General features: G+C 36.7%; 1 protein-coding gene across 6 annotated transcripts in view; it reads left to right on the top strand.

Annotated features, from left to right (window-relative positions):
• Positions 1 to 77: 77 nt before the first annotated feature.
• Positions 78 to 23,108, top strand: part of LOC110019613 (inositol hexakisphosphate and diphosphoinositol-pentakisphosphate kinase 2-like) — a 175,557-nt gene continuing 152,526 nt past the window's right edge. For 3 of the 6 annotated variants that reach the window (XM_020717352.1, XM_020717350.1, XM_020717349.1), the window contains exons 1-5: positions 78 to 545; positions 750 to 809; positions 1,654 to 1,700; positions 3,514 to 3,597; positions 10,239 to 10,302. In XM_020717352.1, coding sequence (XP_020573011.1) covers positions 462 to 545; positions 750 to 809; positions 1,654 to 1,700; positions 3,514 to 3,597; positions 10,239 to 10,302 — 339 coding nt within the window. In that variant the 5' untranslated portion in view covers positions 78 to 461. Of the gene's footprint in view, positions 546 to 749; positions 810 to 1,653; positions 1,701 to 3,513; positions 3,598 to 10,238; positions 10,303 to 23,108 lie in introns of those variants that run through there. The other 3 variants (XM_020717353.1, XM_020717351.1, XM_020717354.1) reach the window with 2 other exon arrangements.

The following is a 23,108-nucleotide window of genomic DNA, read 5'->3' as shown; positions in this document are numbered from 1 at the left end:
CGAAACCGCTCCCCGCACAAAGCCGGGTCAGCACAGAGCACGCGAACCGGCTGGTTCCCACTTCCCGCTGACCCGCCGCAAAACGGTTCTTCCAAATTCCAAAAAGCGGGCAGGTCAATGACCCACTTCAAGATATCGATTCCAGCCGGATTCATTTCCCTTTTAAGCCTTATTCCAATTCGCCCGAATCAACCCCACCAAGTCGCTCACTGAAAAGGATCCACCGTACAGTGGAGGAGGAGGAATGGTGATATATATGCCTTGATCCGGATCTCATGAAATAAACGACGGATTGGGGGGTGGAATTCTCGGTATCTTCCTTGATCCGGATCTAATGAAATAGACGAGACAGATTGGGGAGTATAATTCTCGGCATCCGCTAGGCTCCATTCGCCGATCGGGAATCCCTTAGCGGTTTGTGTTTGTGCGTGTGTGCGTGGTAGACAGAGAGGTGGATAGAAATGGTGACGCAAGGCGCCGCCGCGTTGGGAAAGATTAAGATCGGCGTTTGCGTCATGGAAAAGAAGGTGAAATGCGGAGCAGAGGTTCTATTTCTTACTAAAATTCGTCTGTGCTTGGTCTCATCGATCGGTTTTGCGTTGGAAGGAAATAAGAATGGTTGTTTTTGCGGGTGTTTTATCATATTGGGATTGGTTTAATGCAGTTGGAGGGTTGTTTGATTTCAAATTGGAATGGCTGGTCGTTTGTTTCCTTGCTTCTTATTTTTTATTGTTTTTGTTTGATCGTAGGTGCACTCTGCGCCCATGGGGCAAATTTTGGAGAGGCTGCAGGCTTTTGGGGAATTTGAGGTTGGTTTGCATTTTTCAATGATCGTTACATTTTTAACGTATGAAAATATCCCGACCATTTTTTTTTTATTGACCCGTGCTATAGGCGAATGGATCTCGAAGAAAATGTCTTTATATAATTCGTTCACTTGTAGTAATACGGTGTCTCGAATCCGTTTCAAATAATACGATGTCTATATGATGATGATAGAAGTAAGTTTAGTCTAGTTAAAAGTTGATTAATATAACTATGAAGGTATTTTGATTTCCTTCTTGCGTTGATGAGGAATATTTCCATTTATGGTATCAAGATTTCATGGCATTCATATTTGCGACACTTTGGCGGGGATTAGCTGCAACCTGAATTTATGTTAAATAAGATTTATCAAGTCTAGATAAATCTGATAGCTGTGTGGGGGAGATATGCTCACGAACGACAACAGGAAGCAATTCTGAAATCCATCTCACAATATCTATTAATTGTATTTACGTCCTAAAAGTGACGAAATGCCGGAAGAAAAGGCGGAACACGATACAATTTGATTTAAAGAAGTGTTGGATTTAATTTTCATTTTTTTAATGTTTGGCTGGATTTACTCCAAAGTTATGACAAAATCCTATTTAAATTATCCTACCAAACACCGTCATTATCTCGTAATATTAAACCCATTTTCCAAATGAATAAGGTAGATGTGAAATGATACATTAATCTGCAACTTAAGTTTTTGACCAGGGACAGATGTATTTCTGATGCTGATTTTTCGTATAGTTAGTTTATACCTTTATTCTACTCTAGTGGAGAACTGCTTATTATTGTGCTTCTATTATAGTTATCGATGTGTTGATTGGTTACCTTTTGATGCAGATAATATTATTTGGGGACAAAGTTATTCTCGAGGAGCCTGTAGAAGAGTATGTCATCACATAATATTGCATTTTGTTATAAAATTTTCTCATGGCTAACACAAAAAGCACTATTTCTGATGTTATAAAGCATGGATTATAGTTTCCACATATAATTTGTTAGTCTACCTACTTTATTATCCATGGCTGTCTTTGTACAAAACCATCGTATTTGTATGCAATTATTCATTTAGTTTAGATACGTGACATCGTACATTTGTTTTGCAACATCAGCTTAAAATAGGTTGGGCACTCATCTTCCATCCCTTTGGATTAGCTTACCACCATGCACGGGTTTTATGTGGCTTTCTGCATATGATGTCAAAGCCATTTTTCTCAAGCAAAGCTTTTGAATTGACTTTATTTGATACCTGAATTGAACCAAACAACAATTGGAAAATAATATTATTGCTGAATTCGAATAGAAAATTACAACCAAACAAACAAAAATATGAAATTGTAGCAAACACGACACACAACACACAACACAACTAGGATGAATCTAAGGTGGTGGTTGTGGCTGTTAAGGTCTTGGATGGGCGACGACAAGATGAGGAAGTAGAGCAGGTGACGGGTACAGTAGGGAAATAGCTGGTACTTGCTGTCCTGGGTGCCAGCAAGTAGCGAGGTGGGCTGCACCGCGGGGAAAACAACAGTAAGGCGGTAGGTACTTGCTTTCCGGGGCGGCAGCAAGTAGGGAAGTGGGCTGGACTGCAGGAAAACAGCAGGCGGCACAGTTCTGGGCAGTGGTGAGGAATGGGGGAGGGAAGGCAGCTGGCGGCATCTGGAATTGCAGAAAACATTAGGGGAGTGGCTGTTATGGGCTGCTGTAGCAAGGGAGGGTGATGGGGAGCGATGTGGGAAAGAAGCTAAAGGATAACTACTACATCGGGTACATCGGGAGTGAGATATTATCGGAGCACCACACAAACTCCTAGATACAACTTTAGAAGGGAAAACAGAGACGCCGACGGCTGTATTGAATCAACACACGACCCCCGAAAGAGTCAGCCCGGCTCTCAAAATACCAGGCGTTAGACACAACTGCCGGCTCCCTCATCGGTCACCCTTGACAGCCACATCATTATCACTTTTGCAGGTATTAGCAATTTGACTTTTGGATGGATATCTGTTTGAATCTCTCAGGCTTAATGATTTACTTTATTCTGCCATGTTCTAGCAAAAGGAACTATCTGTGGCTCTTTACTGTTTGGCCAACGAGCAGGCTATGCTAATGAGCTGAATTTGCCGTGCCAAATTCCATATATTGGCATCAAATCATCTTGAACCTGCATTTCAATTTTGCATCACTAAAACCACTTTTTATGATAATTAAATACTATTTTAGCTATTATCTCTGCTCTTAGGAGTTAACTGAAGATTACTTATTCTGTAACATGTTTTTTACAAGTTAAATACTGTTTTATGCTCATTTAAATAGTCCATGCTGTGTTAATCTGAAGAAATGCATAAAGTGATTTTCTGGATTATATCACTTGTCATATTAGTTTATGAAAGAAATTCTAGGCATCCTAGGTAAGACCGTCTGTTTTAGAGGCACCATTTTTTCCTAGTTGAATGACATTTTACTATTTTAATATTTTAATTAACCATTTTTCCTTCGTATCTTTCTTTATTAAGTGAATTTTATTTTTCATGTTATTTTTTGTGAGTTTAATATTTGATGTTATTTATTGTGAGCTTATTTTCCAGCACAGTTCACATTGTCTTTGAGATGCTTTTCCACTGAAGCTTTTTAGCCATTGGCAGATTCTGGTTAACTATTCATGTGTGTCAACGAGTGTTTTTTTTTGAATTTCAGCTGGCCGATTTGTGATTGCTTGATTGCCTTCTATTCATCGGGTTATCCGCTCAAAAAAGCAGAGGCTTATGCTGAACTACGGAAGTGAGGATTCTTGCATGCTAGTACCTTTATTTGCTCAATTAATACAACTTTTTTATGCTATGGTTTCTTTTTGTGGTTATAGATTATATGTTTATCTGAATTTCATTATTAATGACTTCAATGTCTATTTTCTATTCGGTTTGTGTTGCCTTACATATTTGGTTCATAAGTTGACTGGGTCAGCAACAATGACAACAAAGACAGATGAATACACCTTCACAAAAATTTGTCTCAAAACATCATAAATTCATTGCTTATTCTAGCGAAATGACCATTCTAATGCATCAAGTATACTGAAATTGTTTAGGGAGACCGTCGTTCTACTTGACTTGAGATGCATGGCATGAGTGAAATATATCATATGTGAGGGAGAGAATTTATAGGGGAATGCACACACACCTGTAACTAAAAAAATAATAAGGATATTATTAATAATGTTAAATTATATATATATAAAGAAATGAGAGGGTATAATAATATATATTTATAGGGGAACTCCATCATGTCTAACCTTCTTACTTTCACTAGCTATAAATTATTTATCTTCATTTCCCAAATATGATGCCGATCTCGAACAATCTATATGGAGTGATCTCGCTTCTTCGAATGCTTACCATATGCATCGTTCTTGACATATCAAGGCAATTATAATATTGCATTTCTACATTCTTCGTGCAGGGAACCACCTTTAAACAATCATACACCCCCATCTTGTTATGAAAAGCACTATAAATGATTATTCAAAAGTTGTGTAGTTAAAAATGTGTAAACTGGTTCATTTGAATTATTACTAAGATTTTACGTTGCAATTCATACTTATAATTGAAATTGCAAATGGACAAAAAAAATGAGTACGCTGCTCGAGTAGAAAAGCATGCAAATGCTTTAAATACTACCAAATTTACACAAATGTGAAACCTTATGCTCATTTTGCAATAAGAAAAAGGTCATATTGGAAAATTTTGAGTGATGGACACACATAATAAGACAAATTCTGAGTCGAATTGCACTATGCAAAGAGCTTGTGCATGCCTAAAAATATGGAAAATTCTACATACATTTCAATGAATACATAAATTTCAATGAGAACATAAAAATTGTATCTGGAACTGCTCCAAAATGTTGCATGTACTTTTTGAGGGAAGTTGAACTTAGATGGTAACTTACCAATTTCTTTGAAATACTTGTAAGTTCCAACATTTAGCATCCCATTGCTGGCATACTTGCTCAAGTGAGTGGAGAGGATGAGGACGACATCTAATTTTTTTAAATTTTTATGCATAAAAAATGAACAAATTATAGAAAATAAAAGAAAAATTTAAGATAAATCCCAAAAAACAGGAAAAAAGCATAAAAGAATTGAAGAAAATTTGATAAAATACTTTGAACAATTTTAAATTATTTCATGCTTATTTTGAGGCATTCAACTCCATTTTATTGCCTGAAAAACATGAATAACTTGCAAAAATATCAAGCAGAAATATGAAGAAACTAGAAATTTATTCATGACTCAATCATCCATATACGAGGAGCAGAGTTGATAGGTTTTATTCTCCTACAAGTGATAAAAGAATAAATATAATTCCTTCACCCTGGTCTAATCGTATAAGTGTGTTTCATCTCATTTTGGGGAATAAAGAATTGAACCTTAAATCCTACCGAAGATTTTGGCATGACATTGGCATACGACCTTCAAATCATTTTATGATCAATAAACATGAAAGTTCTTCCTGTATGATAGGACTACTAATCCCAATTTTTTCACTTGATCCTCTCCAAAAGAATGATGATGCTAAGATGATCGTGACTCTCCAACAATCACCAATGCAAAAGTAATGCCTTTTGTTTGAGATCAAACTAATCTTTTTTCATCGCAAATTGTCGGCTGATAATTCAATCATAATCATTGCTAAAATAATTTGAAATGCATTTTTAAGGTATTTTTTGAGATGTCTTAGTAAAATTCATTAAAATAATAAACACTTTGGGCCGCTTTACTGATAGGTTAGGGACATATGTCTCAACTGGAAATAATTTGAAATGCATTTTTAAGGTATTTTTTGACATGTCTTAGTAAAATTCATTAAAGTAATAAACACTTTGGGCCGCTTTACTGATAGGGTAGGGACATATGTCTCAACTGACAAGTCTTCCTCAAATATTCAAGATAGAAGCCCCAACCAACAATGCATTGCTTGCTATAGTTATTAAGATAAAATTGAATTCAAATGCTCCACATTTATAAATCTGACCTATCACGTCCCAACTGACCATCTTTTAAGGGTCAATCGCGATGCGATAGAGTTAAGTGATTTGGCTAAACTAAATTCTCACCAGTACCCATTCTGACTTGCATAATCAATGCCTAATGAGTAAAGAATCAGTCAAACTAAATCGCGCAAACATACATGATTCATTTCACTTTATTATTCATTCATATATTTGGAAGCTTTAAACTCATCATCAAAATATATATGCAAAGCTGTTGAATTCAAAATAATAGATGAACATTCCCAAAAGTATGCACAAACTCTCAAAACTATGAAATTAAAAAACAATACATGTCACACATGGCTATTTGCCCTGGTGCTCCTTACCACTCTCTGAAAGTCAACAACGTGGAGTGAGTTACAATAAACTCATCGAAATTAAGGCTAAAATAAGATTTTATACATGAAAAGAAACAACATGCATACGCATATGTAACTCTTGTACACGGTCAAAACACATGTCACAATATGTTATAATTGTATAAAATCTGTAAAAGAAAGACGTGTAATGCAGAAAATTATGACTGCCATATAAAATATATATTTCATTTATTTATGTGTAATCATAAACATATTCATAAGTCGTCAATCTCTTTATATGATTGCCATTTTTAATTATTGAGGCCTCAACTATTTTCATGTCTTGTTATGTTATGAGTTACCACCCAACCCGATTTTTACATTAACTATTGATAAACATTGGGCCCCTCCCAATGTAGCATTATTAATAGCCCCATTGATATTTCTATCCCTGTATGGTCCCAACGATTCTCAGAGTTTCGTCTTCGTCTAAAAGCCAAGAGTCGGGGATCCCGTTGCTCTCTATTATCCATTTTTTCAAGTATTCATATAATAGCCTATCTATAACATAATTTATGACATTTCTAAAATCACAATTCTTATAACAAACATTTGTGATAGTCATTTCACATATTATACGCATGAATCATAGTAAACGAATACCTGCAAGCAATAATTTCATAAAAATATTCCTTAGATTCATAACATAATAAAATCATATGCATCATAAGGGACAAATAAAATTTGCATTCATATAGTCAATGCAGATATTCATCTAAATATGAATAAAATTCTAAATACTATAGTGTCAAATATAATCACATGAAAACCTAGCAAGAGTTATTTTTCTTAAGTTTGTACATGAGTATTTTATTTGAATTGACGGACTCAAGTTTGCCCGGAGCTTGCCGCCTAGTATAAAAAACATGAAATTCATTATTGAGATCTTAGTTTAACCCCAAATATGATTTCTCGGTATAAATATGCCTCCTCGATACTTTTCTAGTCCGCTTCCTCTTCTTCCTTTCCCCTTAGCCATTCCCCAACTCATGAAATGGACCAACCAGAGAGCGTAGTTCTTGGTTCTACAGTTCCATGGTTGTTCCCGCAAAGCTACAACAATAGGAAACACATGGAATGCTTGAATTCTTAGTAAGTATTAAAATGAAAACGTACAAAAGGAAATGAATGCCCATAACATCTTGAAAGAGGGTTTAATACATTTCGTTTTCTCCTTTTAACTCCGAATCACGTGATCGAACATTCCGCGGTCGTTTGTCATGCCTGTTATAAGGACCGAGCCGAGCTTCACGAAGGAAGAAGGAATCAAGAGAGAAGTAGAGTAGCTTGGATTCCATTTAATCCAATTTGTTTTATTAAAATTCAACCTTTACATGCACTCCTAAGTGCGGGGAATGTCGGTTGGGAACAGTGATAGGGAAATAGGAAATTAATTAAGGTTAATTTAACTATTTTTTCATAATTTTATATATTCTAATACGTTTAAAATTCATGCATGGTGTTATATATCAAATTGATTGATTTGTCTAGTAAAGTTTTATAAAATTGATTCGGTCGAATTTTGAGGGATGCAAAATTTGTGGTATGTTTAGAAGTGCTAAAAGTTTACCTGAATTCTCAATATTCGGTGCTCCATGACCAACTTTGATCCTCTGCGAGCAAACTAGTAGAATTGATAAGACATATTAGCAAGGTCATATTGACATAAAAATCAAAATAAAAACATGAGCATCAGACCTTCTTCAAGTCTCAGTTTGTGATTCCCATGTCTAAGTGCGATACTTTGTAATTCGAGCCAGCATGGCTCATGTATTGACAATCTCCTGCTAGAACAAAAAATCAAAGCACCTTGATTAAGAGTTCAATTATTAGGATATCATAATTGGAGCGATCTTATTATGAAAACACTCTCTTAAACGTTGAGGAAAATTTGGACTTTTCTCCTGATGATGGACAGTAGCAAACAAACCATTACTGAAGAGAATTCCTTCGCACTCAAAACTCTCATGCCAAGAAGGACGTGATATCTATCCCCCATTTGGTGTTTTGATTGATTGCAATGATGTTATATATTGTGAACTAAGCCTAGATGTTTTTCAATTGCTATGTTTTTGAATTGCACGTCAAAAGTCATGCAAATTTGACCCCTTCTACAATCTTTTACTTTAGGTTTATAAAGTGTCTCTAGACATTATATCTTGTTATTATTGTCTAGGAATTGTCGTTATGTTAGGTTTATTACTATCCAAGATGAAATCATGAGATCTTGATCGAGCTTGCACCGTTCCTCTACCATCTTCTTTGATACAATCGTGTTATATTTTTTTCCCCAAACTAGATTACTATTATTAAAGCAAAGCTTCATGGATCCTACAAACTAGCTTATCAAAAGTTCTCTGTTGTGATTGGGATTGGTAATCAACTGCATGGTCCTGTACCTTTGGAAAACATTGAACTGGTTCAGAAAGTTCTCATCAGAGGGAGAATATACAGGATAGTGACTTGCATAATTTTCACTTCAGTTTATGCAAATTTGATTTAGAATCGCTTGAATGTACAAGCTGGAGTTATATTCTTAGAGTTCACAACTCGGTTATTAGATAACATGCGGTAAATTTTGGATGTGTTTAATGTTACATTATGTTATTACTTGATGAAATAAACAGCATAAAGTGATAAAAAGAAGAAGTTCACTTACACTATATATAGGAGTCACTTGATGAAATAGATGATTATAGTTTTGTTCAGCTTATCTTGTAAGGTTGGATGGTTTAGTTTTTGCTAGAAACTTTTTGAAGTCTTATTAATAATGTTATTAAGAGGTCTAAAATCCATGCGTAAAAATGGTTATTTCAAATATGAAAATAATATGCATGTACTTCGAAGGACTTCAAATAAGTAAATGGGGTTGATATGTGTCACTTTGCTAGATTTTGTTATATAATTCAAATGGGTGCCAAAGATAGTGGAAAACTAACAAATCTATAATTAAACAACATATATAGTTTTTTTAATTACGCCAGCTCACCCTGCTCTTTAAACCTCTTTTTCTCCTCCCAAATACCCTAATCATCATGGGTGAGTTTTAAAGCAAAAAAAATAATGCCTTTATTTGCAATAGGGGTTAATGGAAGAAGGGGTTGCATTTATGTTTATTTTGTGTAAATGTTTTATGGATTTTTTAGAAAATTTCATGGTAATTAGATTCATATGGTTTTTAAAATCTGTTTATTTGATCCATTGATTCATATGCTAGCCTTATTTTACTCCTTGAATTTGATAAGAATACAATAATTTTTTTTGAGAAGTTTCATGTGATTACTTGTATATAGGTCCTCCACTATTATTTTCGTTTCCTTTTCCCCTTTTTTTCTCTCTTGATAAAATTTTTGTTAGGTGGCTCCTTCATTGTAATCTCTCTTTATTTAATTTTTGTTGGGGTTGTTAGCAATAACACGTCTCTTCTCTTGCAGATGTTTGATCCATAAATATGTAGTGAAAGAAAAGGAGAAAGGTAGTGTTTGTGCTTGGCCTTTGGATGATGTTACCGCATATGCATGAGAGAGAGATAGAGGGAACAAGGATAACAATATTATTAAAAAAATGGATGTAATGAAAATTTACATTTGTTTTTTTCATTCACACCTCTTGGGAATAACCTATTGGATTTGAATGTTACAAGACTGCTATTGTACTAGGTAGAAAATAGAAAATGTTTACTTTATAATGTGGGAGAAAACGACCCGCATTTTAAATCTCTTGGAAAGATAATGACATTGCGTACAAAGTTTTTTAAATGGGAAGGGGTTTATTTGTATTTTATTGTTAATTGAGCCACTTGACCATTGTGTCTCCTTAAACTTTGCATCCCTCTATTTTATTATTATTTTTTTGCTTCATTCTACATTTGAGACATATTCTCATAAGATTTATTGTTGTTTTTTATTTGAGCTTTCCTTAATTTTTGATTTTTCTTGTCTTTACTAGTTCATCATATTTTGATCTTTAGATTTGGTATTCTTGTTAAGCATTTTTTATTTCCTATTATAGGCCATTCTTAGTAAATGAGCTGAAGCCACAATACCTTCTCCATGACAGAAGAAAGGTCTATGAGGTAATTGTTTGCTTTTTCTTGCCAATAATTCATTAGTTTATGCTTGTGAAGCATTAATGTGATATATTTAAACATGATGTAAAATTTGGGTATGGAATTTTTGAATATTTTGAAAAATTTATTATTTTTTGTTGTACAAGATCTATTTAATTCTTTATTAATTATCAGTTGGATTTTTTATATTGCCTTTTGGAAAATTTTGTCATAATAACTTTAGGATTCCTGTGCTATGGCCATATAATTATTGTTGTAGATTTCCTTTAATAATGTAATATTGCTGTAAATCTTTCCATGTAAGAGTAAAATTGTAGGTTTATAATTTTGCTTGATTTGATTGTTACAGTGGTTGTAATTCATTCTTTTATATGCCAAAGTATTCGTCTTTATAATGTGAACTCACAAATAAAAGCAATCTAATTTATATGATAGCAATCTAAAGTATTCTTCTAACGCAAGTCTCGTTCTCATGGTGTGAACTCTCTTGATGATCTTTTAGCTGGACTCCCAGTGCGGCATGCTATGCCGTCTCAGTATGATCCTTCGCCTATCGATTGATGATCCCTTGTGTAGCGTGCATTGCAGTGCATATTCTCTAGGATGCCCGTTTCTCTTTGCGGTTTCCAATGCTCAACTCTAAGCTATCAGCTTAGGTTTAGGCAGATCAATACTATGAGCTCTTGGGCTTAGCTAGTGGCACTTGGAACATCGATCTCCTTATTCTACTCTCAGCACTCATCTAGCTCATTCATTCCTTGGTGATTTTTAATATGAAAAGACACATCATGTTCCCTAGCTATTCGAACAGCAACTTATATATGGCACTAACTTTAATAACACATTGATGGTAGTGAACTTGCCCACATTGAGTTCTCTAAAATGGCTTGTTGGCAAATCAAAGATGCAAATGTCATGATATGGTTCTTAAGATATTTTAATTTAGCAATTATTCTAATTTTAAGGCCATATATGATAGCCAACGCTATGTTAGAGCATTTATGAAAGTTTTATATTTAAGATAATATAGCTGGATGTTTTTTGATCATAATTTGAGATTTCTGGTTACAGCTAAGGCTATATCTCAATTCAAAATTATTTCTTTAGATTTCAAAATTTATGGATTGAAGGTTTTTTGACATGATTTATGCTGAAATTCCCATCGAATCTCATTCTATTGTTCAAGAGGTTCATAAACAAAATAAGGGAGATCAATTTTTGATAAAACTTCATCATGAATTTGAGACTGCTTGCTCCAATTTAATGAATTGCAATCTCTCTCCTTAGATGCTTGTTTTAAAGAATTACTTCAGAAAGAGCAACATCTTGAGACAAAAATCACCTTTGAGTAAAAAAAAAAAAAAAGAAATAGATTGCATTTGCTTATGCAATCTATAAGAAAAAAAAAGTAGGGATTTGCAATGCATGCAAAACTCCTATTGCAAGGACAATGGGCATATTGTTACTAATTGTGCAAAGAAAGTTTACTATTATCTTTAAAAATTTTAGCACATCATGTTGCGGGGGTTAGGGCCTGAACCGATTCAACAAGGAGGTTGTCGATCCAACAAGGAGGCTAAACCGACCAATCCTACTTAGGGTTGGAACTACCTCCGAAGGGGAGGGGTTTCCCCCTCCTAGTTTTCTTTCATTATAAATATGTTGTTTTTTTGTTTAGTTTTTTTTTTTTTTTTTTTTTTTTTTTTTGATTTTAGGTTTTTGTCGTTGATGTTTCTCCCTTGCTAGGGTTGTATCTTAGGACAGGTGGTGACTAGCTCCCTTTAATTCCTTACATGTTCACCCGTCTCTGTCATTGCCTTCCCCCACGCCCTTGACCTTTCTGTCAGCCTGCTGTCGGCGGCCCCCCCAGTTTCTCTACTGCCAGCCCCACTTCAACCTTACATTTTTCGCAAAATACCTCAACACCACCTGCTATGGTCGTCCACCCATACAAAACCCCACCCCACTTCTTATTGCCGTATACCCTCAGCCTTTCTGTACCGCTGCCACCCTCTAACCCGTCTCCTCTGCTTTACTAGCAAGCCAACCAACTCCTTTCCAACCTACCACCCCCCTGTCACAACCCTTTCACCATTGTCCACCGACTATTCTGCTACGCCATAGTATGAGATTCGTGTTGTGTTGTTTTTCATTTCCTGTTTTGAGTCTTGATTGTAACATGTTGTGGCGTAATAAAAATCAGTTTTCCTATCGACTTTTGCGTTAATGAGCCAGACTAATCCTAGTCCTATCTGAGGTTTTCCTATAATTTGCTTTACCCAAACCACCCCCACCAAAAAATTTCTTTCATATGCTCAACTACCTCTTCCAATGCCCAAACCATAATCATGCCACCAAGGAGATACATGCCGGAACATACCCGGTACAAGATTCAACGAGAGATCATCCGACTTCAGCAAAGCCTTGCAGAGATTGATGATGAGACTCGGGGGAAATTACCCTTGATTGTGATCAGGAAAGTCTGAGAGGATTTGAATTTGTTCCCTAGGGAAAACGTTAGTGATGGGGAAGCTGGACCTCGACGCTTCAAAATTTAGTATCAGAGGAGGCTGCATATGGAGGACACATGAATTTTTGCATCAACGTGGATTTACTAGGGTTCGATGGATGTATGGATCCAGACGACTTTATCGACTAATTGCATGAATTTGAGAGAATCTTCGATTACAACAAAGTGCTCAAGGATAAAAGGGCAAAACTTGCGACTATCAAGCTGAAAAAGAGCGCCTACCTATAGTGGGAAAATTTACAGAGGTAGAGAGAGAGAGAGGGCAATGATAAGCTTATCAAGTGGGAGAAAATGAGGAAGATGATTTAGAGAAAATACCCATAACCTCACTACCGCTAGGTTATGTATTCGAGACGCCATCACTTGCAACAGAGAGACACATCAATGGAGGAGTTCACAACACAATTTGACTAGTTACAGATGAAGTGTGAGTTGGCCGAACCTGAGAAACATGCCATAGCCCATTATCCGGGGAGCCTGAAGCTCTCTATCAGTAACATGGTGCCACTGTAGCCGTATTAGTCATTGGGAGATGTCTGAATCTTAGCTTTGAAGGTGGAAAGAAAGTAGAAACAGAGCAGACAACAATCCTCATTCAGATAGTGGTGCAGTTACAACTACTGACAAGGGTACATCTAGAGGAGTTGGAAAGACCATACAAGTGATAAGACATATCTGAGTGGAAAGAAGCCGAACAAGAGTAGCTTAATGCAGTGCCTGCTAGGAGATGTTTCAGATTCCACTGCTACGGACGCAAAGCCTTCAGCTGTCCCACGAGCTAAATTGTTTCATTCATAGAGTAGGGCGTCGTCGAGGAAATAGAGGAAGTAGAGGAAGAGGAATCAAAGGAAATTTTAAAGGCGAAACTTCAGCTCCAGGGAGATGAGGGAGAGATGCCAGTCATATGGAGTTGAAGAAGGATCATTCATGGCTGAGGCACAATATTTTTCACACCAAGTGCACGGTGAAGGGCAAAGATTGCAACTTGATTATCGATGGTGGGAGCTGTGAGAATGTAGCATCCACGTTGATGGTGAAGAAACTGGGGTTGGCCACATAGAAGCATCCTCAATCCTACTCTCTTATCTTGTTGAAAAGGGAAACATGATACGAGTGGATCAACAGTGCTTGGTTGAATTTTTGAGTAGGGATCAATTACAGGAGCAGTGTGGTGTGATGTGGTCCATATGGATGCGTGCCATATTCTGTTGGGGAGGCCATGACAGTTCGACCGCCAGACCCAACATGATGGCTTCAAGAATACTTAATTATTTAAAAGTATGGGAGACCCATCGTGCTTTTACTCTTCAAGGATTCGAGAGGGGTAGACTTCACAGAGGAGACAGTCATCTTGAGAGCTATCTTCATGTAGTCGGTTCGGAATGCTTTAGTGGCAATGATGTTGATTCTACTAGAGGGAAATGAGGAGGAGATTGAGATACCAACACTCATACAACCACTGCTATGTGACTTCCAACATGTGTTGATCGAGAATCTTCCAGATGGGTTGCCGTCTCTAAGAGACATTCAACTCGCCACCAGTCTTATACCCGGACCAGTGTTACAAAATCGGGCTGCCTATATATTGAGACTTGCAAAGTACGAGGAGTTGCCGCGTCAGGTATAGGATCTTGTTGTGAGAGGGTTGGTTAGGGAGAGTACCAGTCTGTGTGCTGTTCTCGCCCGAATGGTACTCAAGAAAGATGGACCGTGGATGATGTGCATTGACAATATGAACATCAAAAAGATTACTAGAAATACCAGTTCCTCATATTGTGCCTCGGCGATCTCTTAGATCGGTTGAGTGGAGCCATTGTATTTTCCAATATCGACTTATACAGTGGGTATAACCAGATTCGGATGAGGCCAGGAGATGAGTGGAAGCCCACCTTCAAGACCTAAGATGGATTATACGAGTGGACAATCATGCTTTCAAATTGTCTAATGTGCCCAACATGTTCATGAGAGTGATGAATCAGGTGTTCCAGGCTCACATCTATAAATTGAAGGCGGTGTACTTCAACAAAATTTTGGTATGCAACATATTCGAGGAGGAGCGCTTATAGCACCTAGGATGGTCATTGAAGTTTTGTGATCATAAAAGTTATACGCCCATCCAAAGAAATGCCACTTTATGATAGCACAAATATGCATTTTTGGTCATATCGTGTCTATTGCAGACATTCAGATTGATTCTATAAATATTGAGACCATTGTGAGCTGGAATGCACCGCAGTCTTTCATCGATCTGAGACAGTTTTTGGGACTAGCAACATTCTATAGGCGATTCATCAGGAGCTTTAGTCATCACCGCTCCCCCAACAATGCTTTTTAAAGGAGATAAATTCTAGTGGACAAATGTAGCTCAGACTAGCTTTGACACACTGAAGGCGAAAGTGACCCAGACACCGATTTTGACATTATCAAATTTCAATCAGCTCTTCGAGGGAGAGTGTGATGCATCCAACGTGGGGATAGGAACCGTGCTAAGCTAGGGAGGCCACCCCATAGCCTTCTCCAGTGAGAAGCTGAAGGAGTCTTGGAGGAAATATTTGATGTATGACATTATTGTGAGAGATCTTGATCACTGGAGCCACTACCCACTGAGGAGCGAGTTTACTTTGTTCACAAATTACGAGGCTTTTAAATTCTTGAACAATCATAACAATTTAAGGGGTGACACATATCTTGGGTGGAGTTCTTTGCGCTTTCCAGTTCGTATTTAAGCACAAGACTGAGAGCCTAAACCACATAGCAGACGCACTGAGCCGTCGTCATTTGCTGAATATGCGATGCAAGCTCGAGTAGTAGGCATTGAGGGAGTGAAGAAATTGTATGGGACAAACGAGGATTTTGGGAAAATCTGGGGCCAATGTCTGGAGAAGCCTGCCGAGCAGTACTATAGAGCTGATGATTACCTGCTATACCGAAGCAAGTTGTGTATTTCTAGATATTCGCTGAGGGAGTCCAGTGCTCAGGAAAGTCACAGTGGAGGACTTGCAGGTCATTTTGGTAGGGGTAAAACTTTTGCACTCGTGAGAAAACACTTTTTTTTGGCCTCGACTGATGAGAGATGTGGAGAGGCATATCAGGTAATGCCAGATTTGCTATATGGCCAAAACCTAAGATTAAAATGCAGGACTATACACTCCATTACTAATACTAGAGGACCGTGGGTGGATGTTAATATGGATTTTGTGGTGGGCTTCCCGAGGACATAATAAAACAAGAATTTTATTATGGTTTTGGATCGATTCTCGAAAATAGACACATTTCGTACCCTGCCACCGAGTGCTGGATGCATTGCTTGTCGTCGATTTGTTGTTTAGGGAGATTGTAAGACTGCACGGGATGTCCATGACCATCACTTCTAATGGAAATGCCAAGTCTTTGAGTAACTTTTGGAGGACCTTGTGGGGGAAGCTAGGCACTAAGCTTCAATTCAGTTCAACAGTTCACCCACATATGAACAGTCAGGTGGAGGTAGTGAACCGAAGCTTTGGAAATCTTCTGAGATGCTTTTTTGGAAAGAATAATTAACATTTGTAAATTATGTGAAATTAATTGTTTTAATTTCGGTTAATATTTTTAAATTATTTGTTTTTTTTTAACGTTTTTTTTGGTTATGTTTTATTTGTGCAACTGATAGGGTTTGCTTGAGCTCACTTGAGTGGCAGGACAGAGAGCTTGGTGCATATGCTCCAAGTTATGGGCACATAAGCACCATACTTCATATTAAGATCGAGAGCTTGATGCATATGTGCCAAGCTATTGGCGCATAAGCGACATTATTCCATGGGCGGCAGAGAGCTTAGCGCATGCATAAGCGACATTATTCCATGGGTGGCAGAGAGCTTGGCGTATTGGTGCATAAGCGCCACCTCCTATTTCAAGACATACAAGGCTTGACGCTTATGTGCCAAGTAGTGGGCGCATAAGCGCCCACCTATGCAGGAGCGTCTGATAGCTTATAGAAGGTTTGACGTTTATACACCTAGTAGTGGGTGCATAAACGCCCACCAATACAAGAGTATCCGTCGCATAAGCTCTAGGTAGTAGGCGCTTAAGAGCCTTTTAAAAAAGGTACTGACGCTCTTGCGCCAATTTCTTCAACAATTTTGTGCTGAAATTGGTTTCAGGTAGTTTAGGAGGAGATGGAGAGCGACAGTCGTCTGATTAAAATTTCAGTGAATATCAAATGGAGGAAAAGGGGGTCATATAAAAAAAAAATCTCGAAGGTAGTGGGGCTTGTCTTTTTTACTTAGAAATTCTCAGAGCATATGATGAAGAGCATTTATTTTCTCTGGAGAATCCTTCAAGTGTGAGAGTAGGGCATTTGTAGAGGACTTGTGAGAGTTTCAAAGATTGTAATCTAAGAAGGCTAGGAGCACGTTTGAGTAGAGGGACTTGTGAGAGATTCAGAGATTGTAATCTAAGAAGGCAAGGAGCACGTTTGAGTGGAGGCATACAGGGTGACATCTAGTTTGTTTTTCTTACTCAAATTACTGTATGTTGATTTTGATTAATGAAACAAAGTACGATTTTTGTGTTTTAAAGCATGTCTAGGAACTAAATCTGTAGATTCTCTTTTGATTTGATGAATATAAATTCTAGGATGCGTTTGATGATTTGACTTGTGCAACATTGTGAATCGGTGAAAATTAGTCTTTTACATTTTTGTTTACATGCGAACTGGCCGCTTTTTGTGTGAATTTATTTTGTGATATTTGAGGCACGAAAGTATCCTTAGTGGAAAATCTGAGATTAATTTCATTAAACTCTGAGAATAGGGATATTACTCAAGTTATAATGCTAATGAATAAGGAAATATTTAATTTGGGGATCTCACTAGGGAAATCATTACTAGAATTTCTTAACTTTATTAATTCTACCTGATGGAGATAGGGAAGAGTGTTGTTCCTGTTAGTCTCCTACTATTGTCACTCCATCATACTTTGGTTTTTAAGATTCAATTTAGGCGAGAATTATTCTTTCACATAAATCTGTTCACATAATTAAAGTAGAAGTAGTTGCTTGTTTCACACATCCAAATTTGAACTTTCAAGCTAGGACCGAAAATTGCAGATTAGAACTTTTTCTCATTGGATTTTATCTTGTTCACTGTGGAATTTATATTCGAAACTCAAATTTGGGTACTACAAATACAACATGTAGACTCGCTTGAGTCGCTAATGCTTCACCGCACTTGTTTCATATCAATATTAAACACTGAGATTTGATTCTAATTCAAGCCGAGCTTGCTTGCAAAATCCGTAAGTCAGACTATGAGACACACCACATTTGAGGTTGTGTATGGGCGCAAACCGCTCACTCCACTTGTTTTAGTATCTCTCGTGTCAACATCAGAGATTAGTGAGGATGCTGAAGAATAGGTACATGAGATTCAGAAGCTCCACAAAAAGATTGGGAAGGAGATCACTAATCAACATCACAGATACCAACCACAAGAAAATAAGACTAAGAAGAAGGTGACTTTTCAAGAAGGGGACCTAGTGTGGATCCAACTAAAGAAAGAAAGATTTTCAGTGGGAGTATTAAGAAAGCTCAAATCTAGAGCAGATTGACCTTTCATAATACCCTGAGAGTGAATGACAACACTTATGAGATCGAATTGTCAGGGGACTACAGTGTTTCTGCTACGTTCAATGTCACAAACTTAACACCGTGCTATGAGGAGCCAGAAGCTTCAATAAATGAAGTCGAAGCTCCCTCAACCCCGGGAGACTGACACGGGGGCCAGGGGCTAAACCAACTCAACCGGTTCAACAAGGAGTTTGCCGGTCTAACAGGGAGGCTGAACCAGTTGGCCTTACTTAGGGCTGGAGCTGCCCCCCAAGGGGCCTCATTCTAGTTATATTTTATTATAAATATGTTATTTATCTGTTTGGGGTTTAGTTTTTCCGGATTTTAGGGTTCTACCGTCGGCGTTTGGGTTGCATTTTGCTTAGAGGTCGTGACTACCTCCCCTTAATCCCTTGCCAGTTTGACCGTCTCTCGTGCCGTTACCTTCCTCTGAACCCCCCTCCCCCCACTCGCAAAAGTTTCTCTACCACCAACCCCATTTCAACCCTACAACTGCCGCAAAACACCTCAACACCACCTGTTGCGGCACCCACCCGTCCATCACCCCACTCCTTGTTGTCATCTACCCTCAACCTTCCTGTACCTTCGCCACCCTCTAACCCCTCTCCCTTGCTCCACTTGCAAGCCAACCGGCTCCCTTCCAACATACCACCTAAACCTGGGCATTGGGTGGTTTGACGGGCTTGCCATAAGCCAGCTTAGAATGGGCAGACTTGACTATGAAAAGATTAAAATTTTGCAGGCTCGGCCCAACCCAAGTCCACTTTGACTTAGTAAAAACCCAAATGAGCCCGATCAACATCAAGCCCGACCCACCCATTGGCCCGGTCTCATAAATATATTTTGTTATTGGAAACATTTGAGGCGATTAATTTCCCATCCTTTCTCTTCTTTATCTAGTCACATAATTAAAGAATGTTGCCCCAAATTGTAAATCAGATGCTAAACAAATTTCTAGTTGATTAGACCGTTGAATTAGTTGAAATAGATAAATCAACTCTTACGTTTGAAATGGTTCAATAAATAGATATTAAAATTTTATTGATTTTAGAGTTACAACTTACGATGTTTTGCCTCTTTTATCTTGATTTTTTGGATTCTGGTGCATCCAATCATATGATTGCAAACTCACATATTCTTCATAATTTTTTATCATTATTTTCTATTCATATTACTGATGGAAGCCATATATCTATTCATGTAATTGGTGAAATTTATTTTTGTGTAAAAGATGTTTTTGTATTTGCCCAACTTTCACAAGCCATATTTTAATTGGAAATTGATTGATTTTGTGATATTTGGTTCTCTCATAATGATTGCATTGTGCATGATCTAATGATGAAGAAGATACTCATAAAGGGCCCTAAAGTTGAATGATTATTTCTTCTATATATTTCTATTTCTAAAGTTATCTTATTATCTTGTACTACAATAAATTATAATGGTAACCTACGACACAAACTTTTTATCATCTTGATTCTGTTATTTTATCTCACTGGCAAATTCTTGTTTGTTGGGCAAAAAAGATCACGTCTCTTCCTAGCCTTTTTTGATTGCTTAATCTTTTAAATTTGGTAAAGCAATTCTCTTTCGTTTTCATCACACGGTGATCATGTCAAAAATTATTTTGACTATATTTATAGTGATCTGGGGTATTACTCTTGATATGTCAGGTACAAAGCAGGTAATTATTTTGACTTTTTTTTACAATTACAATAACTATACATGTGTTTATTTATTTCTATAAATTTGAAGTATAAGTATTACTTGACTTCTAAATTTTCTTGAAACCCAGTTCTCCTCTAGCATCCAAGTGTTAAAATCTAATTACGGCAATAAACACGTTACTTGTATTTCATGCTTTTCTAATGGAAAAATGAGTTGTTTCTCATAACCATTTCTTTATACAACATAATAACATGGAGTTGTTGAACATCAGAGTCGTCACCTTACGGACTTTGTTCAAATTAGTATTGATTGAACCCTCTGTTCCATCAAAATTTTGGGGATTACAATCTACTCAATTAATATCTCACATTATAGTATTTTAAAGTTCAAATCTTTTTATTGGTCTTTTTCTTACGCAACTCAATGCATACATTCAATCATGTCTTCTTTGTTCATGTACGTATGAATGTCAAACTCTTCAGTCAACTTGCTAAATGAGTTTTTATGTTTTATAACACTTCTCTTAAAGGTTTTCTTTCTTATGATCCAAGTTCCAATAGATTTAGTATTCCTCATCTTGTTGTTTTCTTTGAAAATTAATTTTTACTAATGTCGAGCCTTTGCCATAGATATATGTGCTTTCAAACTTTGATGACTTGGGCCCTAGTCCTGAATGATTCAAACCTAAATTTTTGTATGAAAGAGAATGTTGAACTGCACTACCTTTTGAGCTAGATCCATTATCTGAGCCTGCCTAAGTTGTTCCTCCCATAGAGCCTGATAGTTGAAGTTCAATCATGATTCCTCGACAGTTTTTTCTGGAATCACGCATTCTCCAAAATGTATGGATTTCATCCTAGTTTATTTTCCACTCTCATTCCTTCTTGTTATTCAGGAGCCATCAAAATTATGAGTCACGGGAGGCAATGATTGAAGAACTTTGGTCCCTTGTGGGAGAAATATTTACGTACGGAGAACACACACATCTCTCTATGCGTAATTCCCTCCCAATAACTTCTCAATAACCTCTGTGAAGGTTATTGGAGGGTTATTGCGGAGTTATTTCAGCTTTATTTGGAGTCAATACCCTAATACCATAGAAAATGTGAAAGTATAACCGCGAAGGGTATTAACTCCAAATAATGCCGGAATAACTCCGCAATAACGCCCCAATAACCTTTACAGAAGTTATTGAGAAGTTATTGGGAGGGTATTACGCACAGAGAGTTGCGTGTGTTCTCCGTACGTAAATATTTCTCCCCTCGTGGACTCCTATTCATGGGATATTGTTCATTATCCTCCTATATTTATTGGCTGCAGATGGGTTTACTCGATCATACTTCACTTGGATGGTACTCTAGATTACATTTAAGTTAATTGGCTGTTCTTGGTAAGAAATAATTATATGAGATTGATTATAAGAGAATTTTTGCTTGTGGCTATGGAATGGACAATTATATCTATTGCCTTCACAAAAATGGTCAATCCATCAAATTAAAGTCAAAAATGATTTTTTTTTAATGGTGATTTAAAGTTTATGGTCTACATGGTTTTTCAATTGGGCACTTCATCCTTCTCGAATATTTTTAAATTGAAGCGCTCTTTATATCTTTATATGGGTTGAAATTTTCTCCTCGGGTATAAATTTTTGTCGACTTTGTTGCTCCTTTCAGTAGAGATACATGAGAATATGACTCATTTTTATTTCTTTGTTAGGCATCTAATTCTATTATTATTTTCTTGACTAGTAAATGATACCGATCGCTTGTTTCATAAACATTTTTAACCTATATTTCACATGAAGAATCTGGGCTCCTTTACTTCTTAGCTTTGGAAGCGCATTTTGATTTCTCCATTATTATCCTAAACAAACAAATTAGTGCGCAAGATTTGATTATATTTGATAAGCTTCAAAATACTCTTTTTTTGATACCCTTTGCGAATTTAAGGAGGAAAAACCTCACTTTTCGATTAAGCAAATAACACACTATGTTTGGTTCGATCTTGGTGTACCAGAACCTTTGCAATACTAATGGCTTATTGACTTTCACTAAACATCTTAATAATGCTTTTGTTCTTTATGTGAACTTTCATCACAACTTGCTTTTTACTTTTCCAAGTAATCAAGTTACCCCATACAAATGAACAATAACCCATGGTAGATCTTCTATCAGTTAGTTCTCCCGCCCATCTAGCATCAATGTAGATTTTGATGTTACGGTTCTCAATTTTCTTTAATGATCTCAATGCTACGGTTCTGAATTTTCTTGAACACTTATGGGATTCATCTTTAGGCAACCTTAGGATTTGTAAGACCGCTTCTAAATGATTTTCATTTGGATCGTTCATAGGCTGGCTCACTATGCCCGCATAAAAGACAATGTCAGGTCTTGTATTTGACATATAAATAAGTTTCCCCACAAGTATTTGATACCTCCTTTTTTCAATCAGGGTGTTATTCTCTTCTTTTGATACTCATTGATTGAGATCCATATGAGTATTTGTTGGTTTACATTTCAACATTCATGTCGTTTTAAATAAATCGAGGTTCTCTAAGATGTGACAATGCATCCTTTGGTTCTTGATTCTTTCATTCTTAGGATCTTTAATCTTAACTTAAAGGTCATTATTCTTTTGATTATTTCAAATTCTCTTATGTCATTGTTTGTAAGAATAATGTTATCTACATATACAATAAGTATGACAATCATGCATTCTTTCTTTGATTTCACAAATAAAGTTTGATCAGCCTGACACTGATAATACTCATTAACAAGAATAGTCATGGCGAACCTTTCAAACAAAGCTCTGGGAGATTGCTTCAACCCATGCAATGATTTCCTTAGATTGTACACCAACTTATTATTCGTGTCATTTTTTAAACCTGAAGGTATCTTCATATACATTTCTTCCTCAAGATTCTCATCAGGAATTGCCTTTTTAATGTCTAGCTGATGTAAAGGCTAGTTCTGGTTGAGAACCAATGACAATAATGCTCTTATTGTGTTGA

This window comes from Phalaenopsis equestris, unplaced genomic scaffold (assembly GCF_001263595.1).
Source record: "Phalaenopsis equestris unplaced genomic scaffold, ASM126359v1 Scaffold000064, whole genome shotgun sequence".
Lineage (NCBI taxonomy): Eukaryota > Viridiplantae > Streptophyta > Magnoliopsida > Asparagales > Orchidaceae > Phalaenopsis > Phalaenopsis equestris.
The sequence above is the reverse complement of the archived record's forward strand: the minus strand, read 5'-3'. Positions and strand labels throughout refer to the sequence as shown.